Source organism: Anopheles ziemanni, chromosome 3 (genome assembly GCF_943734765.1).
Source record: "Anopheles ziemanni chromosome 3, idAnoZiCoDA_A2_x.2, whole genome shotgun sequence".
NCBI classification, from domain to species: Eukaryota; Metazoa; Arthropoda; class Insecta; order Diptera; family Culicidae; genus Anopheles; species Anopheles ziemanni.
Window position 1 is genome coordinate 26,041,096 of NC_080706.1, and position 15,171 is coordinate 26,056,266.

At 48.2% G+C, this 15,171-nt stretch overlaps 1 protein-coding gene across 1 annotated transcript; it reads left to right on the plus strand.

Moving 5' to 3' along the window:
- Positions 1-6,556: 6,556 nt before the first annotated feature.
- Positions 6,557-7,210, plus strand: LOC131284418 (cuticle protein 19.8-like). Its single transcript, XM_058313272.1, has 2 exons — positions 6,557-6,568; positions 6,641-7,210. The coding sequence occupies exons 1-2, from the start codon at positions 6,557-6,559 to the stop codon at positions 7,208-7,210; spliced, it is 582 nt and encodes a 193-aa protein (XP_058169255.1).
- Positions 7,211-15,171: the final 7,961 nt, after the last annotated feature.

Below are 15,171 nucleotides of genomic sequence, written 5' to 3' on the forward strand. Positions count from 1 at the left end.
AAAGACAAGTGGTTTTAAGTAAGCGAAAACATATGCGAGACATATTAAAGTGTTGTATGAGCTTTAGATGTAACACTGTGTGAACTGTTCCTAAATACATAAATCAGTGTGAAAACAATCACTATGGGTTAGTTGGATCCTTGAAATCTGTTAGTGTACTGTAACTACAAGCAGTTCAGCGCTTTCCTTCAACAAAGGAAGACCAACGGACTTGAAAGTCAACTCTTCCACCCCTCAGTGCACGTTCAGTCAACATAGGCTACATGCATCATGCACACCGATGCATCCACCCATTCATTAATTCTGCATCAGCAACGAGACGTGGCGTTCGCGTACGACGTGGTTCTTTACTTTCATGCCGTGTCTGCCGTCGCCTCCACAAGAACCGCAACCGTTGCGTTATTTATTCCGCGTACGCACCGGTTTGTGGGTCAGTCGGCTACAGCATGCTAGCTTTCTGCCACCAACAGGTACGCCGAGTGTTGTCCGTACGCACTTGTGCGCAGCACCAACGCGCATCATAAATCAAACCGCGGGGAAGCGCGTAAAAGAGAATATTGGCCACTCCCGAAAACGATTACCATCGATATCTTTGGGCCCCTGTTTTCTCCCCCGAAAAAACGCTGCCGAAACCGACGTCGGCGGGGGAAAAAAAAGATCCTAAACGTGGGATGAAAAACGATGAAGTTTTCGCCGATCCTTCGACCACGACCAATGCCATTAATTGGTGTGACAAAAGATAATTTAACTATATCGCTTCGGAACCTCGTTACGATTGGAAGCTTTAGAAGAAGAGTAATCATTATGGCTACATTGCGCCTGCTTCACCTTCCACATCTTTGATTCAAAGGGTGTCAGCGACATGCTTGAAAGCAAACTTGTTTTTTAGCCTATTTGCAAACCCTTGCCCCTCGACCTCGAGGCGAAAAGCACGAAGGACTCACTAGAGCCAACCGGGAGGGTCACGGTCGAGGAAGTGGAAAACCTGAAACATTTTGGACGTACATTTATGAGCAATGGCACACCAGGCCACCTTTTTCGGGTTCGACGTTCCTCGTTCCACCATCGAGGACTCCCTTCCTTACCACCGTCGCAGGAAGACGGGCAGGCGAGAACATAAAAATGTAATTAAAACGCTTCCATTCGCGAATTCACAACGCGAACCGACGAAATGCGCGATGCACAAGGAGTGCTGCTCGTTATTGGGTTATGATGGTGATATTGGCAACATTAAGAGCTTGTGTGTGTGTTTGTGTTGGTTTAACTTTTAAATAAACCCTTCATCGCGCTGGCATCGCTAGTGCGTGGTGTCCCAAATTCCTGCAGTCAGCGCTCGTCTGCTTCCCTCCCGTGCTGTCCTCTCTTTCGCTTACTTTCTTTCCTTCTTGTGCGTCCTCGTAAGAAAGGCCGGAAGCTCCCTCGGGCTAAAGAAGCTTTAAATTTAACCGTTTTTTGCTTTTTTTGTCATGTGAACATTCCGTTCGCGAAGGATCGAGTCGGTTTTGGGCGTCCGCGATGGTGTCTTATTTTGGGACGTCGTCTCTGTAGCGTTTTGTGCCTTTCTTTGTTTGCACTCTCTGTCCGATGGGCACCCGAAGGCGCCTTGCGATAAGGCCAAAGCCATTGCCAAAACGCAACCAATCGGGAGGCTGGGAAATCCCGCGAGGCTTGCTGGAGAAAATGGGAAACCGGACCGGGTCGCTTCAGGACATCGATTCTTGACCGCTGGTTTGGCTGTGCGGCATGAATGATTGGCTCGGCCCGTATATTCCTGTTTTGCGAAACGAGAAACAATAATGGGAGCCAAAGTGCGGCCCCAGCTGGTCGTGCGTTCCCCCCCCCCCCCCCCCCCCCAGACTACCTCCCCCGCCCAACCACTGGACTGGGAGCCTGCTATGGAAGAATAATTACAGCCTCGTTCGTGCGGGTACCAATTTACAGCAGTTCCGCTATTTGAGCTGCCAAAAATTGTGATTTATTCCTGATTAATGTTCATTGCGATCATTTGCATTTGCGTGGCCAGGCCCGATCGGAAGAACTGTGGCAATCCTGTCTCCCCCCCCTCCGGGAAGCAATCCGGCTGATGGTTGATTTACTTTTCCTTTGTTGCAAATTACTATTTATGCATATCGCTTCCCAAAAGCTCATCGTCATTAAGCGTGCGTGCTTTTTGTGCGCCGGCCGCGGTGAAATCGATTTTTGTTTCTGCCGCTACATTGATTTCTTACCGTATGATTTATAACCGTATGATTTTACTAGTAAAAAAATTAAAAAAAAGTATTTTAAAACAAAAAAAACACAAAGAAATATATAACTGTCAAAGATGCATCCAAAGCGCATAATCCCAGTTACAGTAACCTTCTGAAAAACAATATTACCATAGCTATGTTTTTATTGATTCACTCATTTTTTAATCAAACAAAATAAACCGGATCGAACCAACAAACGCCACCACTAGAAGAAATCGGCAACATAAAATAATAATCGCTCGATTAATCTCCCCACAAAACCCCAAAGATGGACCCGCTAGGATGAAAGCAGCAACGCGAACCGTATGATAATAATAATTAGTAATTTATAGCCACCAGCTTTGGGCCGACGGTGGGTAGTTTGGGGTGGCGAAATGTGCCTTTCCATGGCGCACGAAACGACGAGAGTCCGGTGAGCTTGGGGAGGTAGGAAAGCATCCGTTCGTTCGGCTCATTTTATGGCCACCGAAAATGCAAATGAAGTAAGGACCATAAACAAGTGAACGAGTCCCGTGCTTCCCGTTTGGTGCGGCGTCCGTTCCATCGATCAATCATATCGATCCATCTCGGGCGACGCGTCGTGTGACAAGCGATGATTTCCATTTTTTTTTTGCCCTCCGGCCTGATCGGGAGATGCACAAAATTGCCTTATGCGACATATCGTAGCGGGAAACGGAAAAGAATCACCAACCAACCCCGGACCTCGTCGCATTGACCCTCTTCGCCTATTGGCCTTGGCCTTTCCCGTGCGCATTCGGGCGGCAACCTTGATGTCGAGATGCACGACAAAGGGAACGACATAAAATAAGAGAATAAAAAACGCCTCCCAAAACGGACGCACGAACGAATGTGCATCTGTACGCGTGTTAATTTGCATTCGGCCCTCGGCCGTGCAGTTTGGGTGCAGTTGACAAAACATTGCGTCGTTGCCTTGAGCTTGGCGCACATCATGACCTACGGGGCGAAAGAATCGACAGGAAGGACACCGAGACGGCGCAAGGGAACGCTAACAAATTGCTTTGCAATAAAATGTCAAAAAACAACCACCAACAGGAAACACGACCAATCGAGCACATCTGGACAAGACCGATGTCACCATGGATGGCTTCGGATGCGCGTGAGCACAAAAGTGCGACAAATGTGACAAGATTCGACAGCTTTATCCCTAGCCAAGGACGGGAAGAAACGATTATTCAAATCATTTTGGACCTCCCGTTTTGTTTGCTGGCGCACGCTGCGGCGAGAATTGCAACACGATAGCAAACACATTGCTGCCGAATAATTGTTTTGTGACGGCATTCGTCGCAAGCACTCGATAGCTGTCTGCAAATTCGTCGGCCCGCGGGAAGATGATGTGGAAAAATATGTTTCAAGCAAGAAGATTTAACCATGCAAAGGACGATGCATTTTCGAGACCGACAATTTAAATATTGACACCATTCAGTTGGAACGAATTGAAGCTTCAGCAATCAGACAAAGCGATACGGATAAATTTGAAACTTAAAGAAGTAAATGAATACCTCAAATGATGTATTTTTTGCATTCTTTCTACTGGTTTGATTATTTCAATTTCGACAACAAATGTTCTAATATTATAAAAGAAAAAGGAACATTATTAACAATTTTAAGCACCCATAATAAATCGCAGTAGCACAAAATGCAAATTTCTTTGAACCTTAGATATAGTTCACCGAACTTACCTCTCTGCTATTGAAGCATCAAAAGATAAACACACAAATCCATCATCTCACCTTCGACGTGAGCAAACGCTTCCAGTCCGCTAAGTAAAGAGAAGATCAAACGAAAGACTTCACCAGTGGGACAGACGAGGAACTTCAAATAAAATCCAGAACGGGATAAATCAAGCAAAAAACAAATAAGAAAAGCACAGTCAGCTGGAACCGTGTCGCCTAAAATTAAGTCATCTTCGGTTCTGCTTTGCAATTCCCAACTCGACTGTATCAATACCAGCCATGCCATCCCTTTTCCCCCGATCTCGCCCGTTAACCCGCTTGCGGTTAATGATATTGTTGCCTTAGGTGATGCATCATTTTCTGCACACAAACTCACGGGAAAAAAATGGGCCAATTCCCAGCGTCCGAAACTTGGTCAGTTTCGGGTACCGGGCGCAAATCTCGTCAAAACGCTCAATTCGACCGAACGAAGGAGAAGAATCCGGGCGGCCACAGATGATGTACCGAACATTGGGACGCGGCTTTGGGCTAGTTAGGCTCGTCAACGTTGGCCGGAACGTGGCAAAGGGAAGGAAAACTAAACGAGGCCCAAGAGATCGTTTTCGGTTTGTTTGCGCCCAAGGAATGAACGAACAAAAACAACACATAAAAACAACACAGACACACTCTACGCGTACTCGTCATCTGCGCGTCATAAAAATTAAGGTCAACGATGTTTGGCCAGTCAAACACGGTGCACAAATCTAGGGCCCCCTGTTTGGGTTTTCGGCGGAGGTTCCCCAAATTCCGGTTCTCGGCCCAGCTCCGGAGTCGCTGGAAAGAATCACTTGCCCGTTGAATTTGTCCGGTTTGCTTGTTTCTGTTAGCCAAAGGGGGGTTTCTTTCTTTCTTCCATTTCCCGACCGACCGTCGGTGCGGCGGACTGTTTTTGGGAAACATTTCACTCTGTTTAGATTCCCACTGAATGACGGATGGGATGGACCCGACCCGAGGTTCGTGTCGTAAAGAGTGCGACCCAACGACCGGATCCGGGCAGCTAATGGGCTGCCGAGAGGCTGTGGGCCAATGTTCTTTCTGCAGCGAAAAGCTTTATTGTTCCGTCCTCGTCCCGCGGGTCGCGGCCTCGAAAGGGGGAGGAACTAAAGAAGGTGTTAACGTTCTCTAAGGGGTTTGGGCTGTGGTTTTTGTTTTCCGCCGCCATTACCGAAGAAAGTGAATCGTGTGAATAGGTCAAAAGTAGGTCAGTCTCGGGTGAAGGAAGGTGATGACCTAGAATAATGATTCTAAGCAAGTGAATTTACCCACGATGGAATATCGGAAGATGTAACGAAATCAATTAGATTTGAAACAAGTAACAAGTACACAAATGTACTGCCTGTTCCGTTTTTGTAACAAACGGCGAAAACGGTACCAACTAAGCATCGATGTTCTCTGCCATTTACTGTTTCCATCAAGGTTGGTTCCAGTGGATCGGTGAAGAACTTGCTGCTCTTATCAACATTAAACATTAAAACCACCAATTACGCGGTACTTGGTTGAAAGCTTTGAATGTTGAGGCTCTAAAACTGACGGTTTTGTTAACTCATGTTGCCGCGTTTTCCAGCACTTACGCATTTCCGACTTTTTCACGCGAGGCACTGAAACAACTGATAAATTTTCCGCCGAAGGTAAGAAGAAAGAGAAACCGGATAGAAAACTCCATCTCCTGAAAGATGGCGAGCGAAGGCAAGAAAATTGAAATCTAGTTCATTCATAAATCACGACACGGCCACGAGCGGCCGGAAGTTTGGCGGAAATTGGAGGCCCAGGTCCAAACGGCCATGACACTTTCGGCTCGTGGCCACCTTATTTATGGCATCGATCGAATTGATTTAACGTAAATTGGGTTAACGTTCCCGCCGATGCATTTTCCTTCCCCGTTTTTCTATTGTTAAACCCGCGGTGGAGCAATTGAGTCCAAATTGTGCGTGCCTTTTAATTGCCCTCGTTCGTCATGATAGTTGTTGTATGGGCGATCGGGGCCGCTTGTATTGTGGGCTCGTTTATTTAACTACACATAAATAGGGTTCTAAATCAAGCAACCAGTAATTAAGATTTACGACAAACTGGTTGATTTTTCCAGAGAATAAAGAAACTGCTGTTATCCCTGCCTGCATGGGATAACCTCAAAACATGTTGTTACACCTAATGTTAACTACTTTTGACAGCTTCAATGTTGCTGAAAGCTGACGCCGTACGCATCCTATCGCATGCTCGCCCGATGCCACCGCAATGCGGTATCGCGAAGCGGTAACCGGAAACCGACGGAAGCCTCGCCAACGACCGAGGGTAGCATGTGATACCGCACAACCTTAACAGCGTATGCAGAAAACATTGTAATCAATTACCGACACGAAGTTCAACCAGATGAAACGTGATAGCGTTGGGCGGCGTGAATCGCTTCGACACTTGCGACTGGAGAGAACGGGTGCTGGTGGGTCGCCTTTAGCAAAGGTTCTTGGTTGTTTGGGGTGAATCCCTATAAAATGGGCGGCTCACACCGTGGAGGATCATCAGTGTGCAGCTGTGTGTTCTAAGTATATCAACTTATCAGTCTTTCCTCGGACGCCTAAAATGTCTTCAAAGGTGTGTACTAATAGGGTTGTTTGCAATTGAAAGAATTGGGACTAACGCCTCTGCTCATCTTCATTACTCCAGATCTCGCTCATCTCCCTCGGGCTGCTGCTGGTCGTTGCCTGCTCCAACGCACAGCTGGGAGCTCGACGATCGTCCCAGGACCGGGTAGGAGTCCTTCGCCAGTACGACGACGGTCTCCGGGCTTCCCGTAACTTCGACGACCTGTACGACGAGCAGCGCTTCACGCAGGGTAACCGCAACCAGCAGGAACAGGAGCAGCGTCAGGATCGTCGCGATCGCACGGACTACGACAGCAACGACGACAGCTACAGCTACGGCTACGCAGTCCGGGATGAGGTGTCGGGTGACATCAAGAGCCAGCAGGAGGTGCGCAACGGTGATCGGGTGCGTGGCCAGTACCGGACGGTGGAATCGGACGGCACGGAGCGCATCGTGGACTACACGGCCGATGACTTCCGTGGCTTCAACGCGATCGTGCGCCATCAGCCGCCGGTTGCCAAGCGTACTCAGCTCGTGCATACGCTTCAGCCGGCCGTCCTGCTGCGTCCAGCACACGTTGCCCAGGTTGTGTCCGCCAACAGCGCTGGCCACCGCTCGGTACCGTCGGCTACCGTCCTCCTGCATCATTAAAAAGCATCATTTCTTTCCCTTCAGCAACATCGGATATAGCCAACCTGTCCTAAAGCTTGCATACGAAAACGTTTATTCCGAATAAAAGATCCCTCAAATTGTTTCGATCAAGATCGTTTAGTGTTTGGAGGACCCTTTTTTGACTCGCTTAGACCCACGGCATTTCTAGGAAGAGCGGTTCGGTAGGAGATACTCGGAATACCTCGAAACCAACGTCACCATGACAGAAGTAAGCCAGCGGACCACCGTCAATCAACCTCATCCGGACAGTTTGTCTAGCGCATCCGGACCAGCGTTCGGGTGAGTTATGGCGACGGATATGTCTGCCGGAGAAACCCGGCATGCCCGTCTCATTGATGTCAAACAAACGAGCCTGGAGTGAAGCGCACGATCGCTCACCGGTTCAGCAGCTGAACGCGAAACTTAAACGATCGCTAAACCGCTCCGCTTATCCCGATCCCTTGGGTTGCGCGGCCCGGCAGCTTATGCGCACGGGATGCGACTAACGATGATGATGACTCCGCCGAGGGTGACTTGAACGCTGGGAACGAGCGCAAGTGACGAACGGTGTGTGACTTGTGGCCCGGATTGCATACCCAACCCGGGGGGCAGCAGACGATTGGAAGTTCCTGTGCATTGTGCGACCCCCTCCCCCCTCTCTTTCGCTCTATCCGCGCCCCCGAACGTGGCAGGGAAAAAGCGGATGGAGGCCCCAGGCAAGGAACAATTTATTAATAGCTCCCGGTTCGCGCGGGAAAGCGGCCAGGCGTCCGCCGGGAAGAAGGGGCACGGAAGACTCGTTCTGACCTGAAACTGGCACCGGGTGGAGGGGGGGATCTGGAGGCACGCACCACAAAGCAAGGGGAGAAAATAAAACACAAAAAGAATGCACCGCCGGTGCGCGTACGGAATCCCCCGCGGGAGTGAAACAGTGGAATGAAACGAAAACAAAACTTTTCATTTCTCTCAAACCAGCGAGACTCCCTGTCGGCATCCCCCATTCTTTCTCCCCCCGACCAAAGGTTGGCGAGCTATAGGGGAAGCGCCTCGTTGGCACTTCCGTTGGCACAGTTTTCAGCAGATTAGCTAATTAATTCAAATCTCCTCGAATAGGGGCTTTGAATGAGGATGAGTAATTAAATCGCTGCACACCTTCTCCTTCTCGCTCGCTCACTCTCGTTGTCTCGTTTCCTGCTGTTTGATCTTGATGGTCTCAAACCCTGTAGCATATGGGGTTTTGTTGTGCCCTCGGGAGCCGCTGCAAGGCCCTTCGCTTCGGCAGCAGGAAAACCTCGCCCGAGGGCCTCTGATGGCTGAGAGTTTCGTACAAAATAAGTCACACCACGCGGGATGATGACTTATTTTTTCGCCGCGGCATCATCCATTGTAGTCGGCAGTTTCCACGATCAACCGGGAGGGAAGAAAAGTTGGTCAATTGGTGGCACTTGGTGGTGTGCTGCGATGCAAAATAGGGTGGGCCTCAGGTGTCTGGGGCGTTATCACTGTGATGAGTCGTAGAAAAAAAAAAAGGCAACTCACCACATTATCATAATAAGTCAGTTTCGCGTTTATACGGTTCATATTTTTGCCATTTCAGATGCTTGTTCGAGATAGCTTGCTTTTTGTAACATCAATTTGATCGTGTGGGACAAGCTTTGAATCACTGAGAGAGCTTTTTTCTCTGTTATCAAGATGTGGGCTGAAGCTGGACCGTAAATATGCTAGGGGATGTCTAAATTCGGGACAATTTTCAATACCAAAAAAAAATCGCCCGGGTTATTTTAAATTATGTATGTTTTGTGGTTTGAGTTTGTCAGTTGTACTGTTGTCAACCGAAATATTTTTCCATAAAAAAGAGATAGAGTTGAGATTATGTCCTGCCGATAAAACAAACAGCAATGGGATGCGCAGCCTGACCTATAAAGTTGTTTTTATCGTTATGCACCAACTTCTTCGCTGCCGAAGCATGTCAATTTTTGCTTTCTTATCCCTTAATATACTGTCATCTTCACGGAGACACTTCGTCGCGGTTCCTCCGACGGGCGACCATTATGCATCAATTAAGGCTAGGAAGCGGACAGAATGGGGAATCGGCCCGGTTGCCCATAAGCGAATCATTCAATATCGGCACAGGTTGGTAAGGGAAAACACTTTTTATTCCACTCGAATGAGTTAATATGTGAGCCAAGCCGCAAAAAAGACAAAAGCACATACACCTTGCGAGCAAACTATACATTCCAGTCCGGCTTCTTGCCGGGCAAAACATTCCTCAGCCTCTCGGGGGAACCATAAAAAGACTATCCGGAGGACGAAACGGGGCAACAAAAAGGGCCATACCAAATCAAACACCGAAGGGGAAACATATATAACCCGCTCCTAGCAGAAGCAAATCAGGAGCAAACGGCAGCAACCGATGAAGAAGTTTCGAAACGGGTTTCTACTTTTCGCCCGTTTTTTATCGGCTTGCCAACCGGACTCGGTGTGGACCGGACAAATCCTGGCGAGCGAGATGGCGTCCTGTCCCCGGCCCGGCAGGGGAAGCCACACTCTGGAACGTAATAAAAAAAAAGGCCTTTTCAATCGACCACTGAATCGGACGTTGTAAACAAAACCCATAGATCGGTCCCGAACCAGATTTCAACCCGTTCGGACGGGGCCAGAACCGGAAGTAGGTCAAGCGACCGATCGGGACAGAGACCGGTATGACATTTGCCAGACAAATAATCGCTAAGCCAATGGGCACACACACACACAAACATACTCGACGGGAATGGGGAGACTGTTTTTTTCCCCGTACTTTTAAAAAAGCTAATTCTTTTCGATGACTGCGAAGGTTCGTCGTCTGTCGAATCCCGGTGGAGCAGTTCTTTCGTGTTTTTTCCTCCTTCGTCATTGCACTAAATGCTCACCAATTGGCGTGCAAGCGGGGTTTTTACCCCGTTTTATTGTACGTCGGCACGACTTCTGCCCCGCGGAAGAAATATAATAGAAGGTCACGATCCGCTTCGATTCACGGTTCGCCTCGTGTGCGCTTTTACGCCCTTCCACCCTCGTCCCTCCTTCGGCAACGATCACTTTCTTCCTGCCCGAGAGCCCAAGGCCAAGGTTTGGCACCGCTTGCTTTTTTTTCGACGGTGGCTCCGTGTCTCCGCACCAGGGGCCAGTTTCACTGAATCATTTTCGATTTCATCAGCCCGCTTTCCGGGATCGGGGCAGAACGAAGGTTAGGTTAGTAAGACAAAAAAACGCGGAAAATAATAATAATAATACGCAAGGAAACGAAACGTACTGCCGGCCGATGGATGACGATGTCGGCGGCTATAAGTGCGTCCACCACGCACTAGACGGGAGCCGTCTTCATTAGCGAGGAACACTCGCAGAGAAACCGAATGGACAAAAAAGACAAAAGTAAAACCACCACCCCGCCAACCCCCGGTTACCCGTTCAAGAGCGGCTGCGTCGGCGTTGACCTAAATTTGCCGCCGTCCGAGCGCCGGGGCCACCGAAAAACCGGGAGACTAGCCAAAAACCCCGATGGGGCAAAGTATGGGAACCGAGCGGTCCGCGTGGATGGAGGACAGGGAAAGAGGAGTACAAAAAATCTTCGACATCTCACCACGCGCTTCGCCATCGACATCATCATCAGCGTTGGGGACCTGAAGAAATGCGTACGAGAAGCATTACAAGAAGCAAGAAAAAAAATACATATAAACAAAGAATAAATCGTATAAATTGCGCGTCCGGTAAAACCTTTCCGGTGCGCAGCAAAACCCGTGGACCCTTTTTCAAGCCGCATTATACATCCGAATGAAGCGCGAGTCAGAAGCGCTGCTTCCAATCTTCCCACGATCAGTGAGCCAGCCGATTCGATTCGTCGTTTTCTTTCCACGGGAGTCACGGACAGCAAATGCAAAAAAAACACTCCCTTCACACACGGGAGAGTGAAGAAGCAAACCCAAACAACGGCTTATGCATTCTATTACGCGGCACTTTCTCTCGTGAGGTTGCGAAATAAATTTCGGTGGAACACGGCCGACCATCGGAAGGAAAGATGGCGCACACGATTCAGATCGTTCATACGAGAACACGCTTGGGGTGATCGATGCGGAAAGGGAAACGCTTTACACACCGGCTGCACAATGCTCGATTTGCTCCAAAAACTTATCAAATTGCTCCAAACGTACAGCATTGCTGCAATTGGAACTCACTTCATCGCGTGTGTGAGAAGAGGGAGTGAAATTTTCAGAAAAATGCCCAAAAGGAGGCGTTCCAGGCTGCCCGATAATGTCCCGATGAAACCGGCAATCAAAGCTCCCGGTACCCGGGAATGTTTCGGTTTGAGTTGAGCGTCTCGAGGAGAGTGGTTCCACTAAATCCTAGGGTGCTAAAGCTAAACCGAACCAAGAAAAATGAAGACTGTCGAGCTAGACGACTTCAAGACGATAGAAAGACAAACATCTGAACAGGGAAACACACATAGACATACACACACACACGCGACCAACCGCATGCGCACGTATTAAACATACAAAAACTATCATTAACCTCAATATCACACCGCACGGTGACACAAAATTCAAAACCAAGAAACATTCTCAGCCGAGCGATCGTGCTAAAAAAGCGGTCGAGCAGCGATCGGAACGTGAACGGGGTCGGGGCGGGATACGAGCGGTACCCGCAACGTCACGCCAAAAGGGGAAGTGGTGTAGAGGTTATAATTCGTCATCTTCCTGCGCCCGCTGGGCTCGAAATCGAAGCCAAAGTCATCGCCGTCGTGGCCGCGAATTCAAGGCAGTGCGGAATCTCGACAAGGAGGGAGAAAGGGATGGCTTTTGCGGCGGGGCGGGCAGAGGTACTACAACTGCTGCGAGTGGTTTTGCTTTCTTTCGAACACACAAGAGCGTCCCGTGGGGTTCCAACTGACTTTTTCTTGTTACAGCCTTCTTTTATCTTTCTAAACATAAGCCTTTTCTGAGGACTTGGCTGCCACTATTTATCCTTGAGTTTCATATTTTTTTTAATTTTCATCATACTTTCTTATCAGTGTATCAAATAATTGGAAATTTTATCAGATTTATTCAGTGCTCATTTGACTCAAACACTTTCCCGAAGTGAACATATTCGTAATCGTTTAAGTAAAAGTGAGTTCGTCGCTTACCGCGCTATTTGAATCTATTGATTGGAATCTGTATGACGTTCTATATTTTTTTACGGAAATATACTTCTGACGTTAAATGAAGTTTTTTTTTTTTAATAAGAATGTTTAAAATATTTAGTTCTTCCTGATTCTGTTAAATCTGATGCTTTTTCCTCTAATGTACAATACGCAGCAACCGATTAAATATTCGTTTAAGCATGGTCAAATGAAATTAATATTTTCCTCAAACTGTATAATGCCGAGTCATGCAAATTAGTCATGCAAAATCACGAAAAACTCCCCGAAGCCATTTCTTCAATGGCATGAAATTATTTAATCAAGAAGGAATGCTGTTTTGCAAATTATAAAAAAAGTGAAGGATTGAAAGATCAATAAAAAGTAAAGGATAAATATTAAATGGAATTCTTGTAGGCATAGATTGTGTTCTTTACCTTTTTTTTAGTTTTTACTACTATAGTATGAGATCAGAGACCTTGCTATCTCTGGAAAAAATATCACAATAACGATAATCCTCATCCCCTCCCGTTTGGAAGGTCATTTTGTCCTGGTTGAACCACTTTAAGAAGTACGCAAAACTTCGAACTTGAATCACTTGAAATGCGTCCCCGGTTCGACGACGGGCACTGCGGCTTTGCCGGGCAAATGCAAAGCGATTGTAACTGTAAACCTGTAACGATGGCATCATACGCGTTCGGGATCGCCAAAAACAGACCGTCCGATCCGTGCCGCTCCGTGTCGTCACCTGGCACGCAGGAAAGAACGCAAAAACGACGCCCTGATCGATCCAGCTGACCGACCGAACCCGCCGGTGACACGATTCCCGTGCCGTCGTGGGTGATGTCACGCATGGCCAATGACCGATCGCTTGCGGGTGTTCTTGCGCTGCGCCGCCAAGTGTTTAGTGTCGGATTTTTCGGTGCGTTCCTCGTTCCCGTACACATCTCGTCGAACGCGGGCGTGTAAGGCTGCGTCTGGTTTCGATCGTTCGATGGATGCGTGGATATGGTTAGCGACTGTTTTATGGTAATATGAAGTGGAAAAATGGGGGCAGACCACTCGGCCGGGCTGTGGTACCTTGCGTTCGGCTTAACTCTGCTAACGGGACCGTGCAGCGTTATTGTGATGGTATTCTAATGGATTCTTAACGGCGAAGTTATCTGAGTTTTTTTTTCATTATTCAAATCAAAGCTGAAAAGTGTTAAATATATTTTGAATATCTAAAGAATTCGCATAAGAATAGCTTAAAAATTATTCTTTGTGGACTCAAAACTAGCAAACCAAATATTAGACTGTGTATATCTTACATTAGACACAACCTTTTCCTTGCACAAATTGACCTCAAACCACACCACAACAAATTTGAACCTTTTTGTGTTCCATCTTTCATGTAAAACCACACAAATTTCCACAAAAGACGCCGTTACCACCAGCGAAGGATAAATATTTGCCCAACACAGGCTTCAATCGATTTACAACGCATCCTTGCGCTTCCGTTACGATTCCCTCGACTGAAGGCCGCTCACGTAAACAAACACCAACCGAATGTCACCCAAAACAAAAACAAAAACGGTGTCCTTGTTCTGCGGTTCTGCACCGACCACCATCGATCGGGTGAGCGTTGAAAAATGGCAAACATGGCACGACCGATCGATCTGTTTCCCAAACCGGTAGCTACCCAACCGCCCCGCGGGCGTACGAGCTAGAATTGAGCAATCACTCACGTCCGCTCGGGTGCAACGGATTGCAAATGGAAAACTAATGCACACACAAGAAAGGTAATACTTGCCTACTGCGTGCTCTCCGTCACCGTCGTGCCCGGCGGGTGATCGATCGACCGTTTTCCCGGGGGCGGGCAAACAATCGCCGCAGGTTTCCCAGCAGGTGCACGGCAAAGGCGAACCCCGCACACACGGCGTCCTCACGAATTGGCACCTTGTTCCATTCCGACCGTTTGCACATGCACCACCACGGCCCACACATCGGGTCGGGTGCAGCCGAAGGCGGTCGGGGTCTTTCGCCCGGTTGCATATGTGGGCGCACCGCGGGGTGCAGATGCACTCGGGTGCAGATGAAAATATTTATCAACACTCACCGCTCGGTGGTCCCGTTGCGTTGATTTGTCTCCCGGACCGTCCCGGGCCGTTTTTTGGCTCGAAGGGGGCCTCCAATTAGTCTACGGTCGGTAGGGCGTTTGCGAAAAACCTAACCGTTCGTTACGTGAATGTGGACTGGCCCAAAGGTGGATGGAAGGATGCAATAGAGGAATCAAAGAAAGTAAAACACAGCATGCCACTTTCGGGACGCAGGTTTCCGACAGGTTCAACCCGAATCCAGGCGTACTCTCGGGATCGCACGTCGGAAAATATGATGAACCCGTGGAAAGCGGGAACGTTTGTTGGTGACTCTCGGTTTGTTCGTCGCTGTTGTCTTCCTCCATTGGAAGCCACCTCTTCCAGTGCTCGATACTACGCTTCCCCGGGTTCGATCCGCGTGGTTTGGACGAGCTCGCCCTGATGCTGACCTACTTGGGGTTCTCTTTGGGGTTCCGCTTCGGACTGCTTGGCCAGCAATAAATTATGCTCGGACCGAACCCGAACCCATCGTTCTGCCATGTGACCCCAAAGGTGCGCAAAGGGCGTGAGATGGAACAGCTTCGCAGCTTTATTAACGTCCGTTTTTCTCCCTTTTTTTGTAAAATAAAAGATGAAATTTTTAAAAGTAAAATGAACGAAGAAAAGTTTGTTTTTATACAACACTACATCCTATAATTTTATCATTAAGCATCTTTTTTCAAGTCTCTATT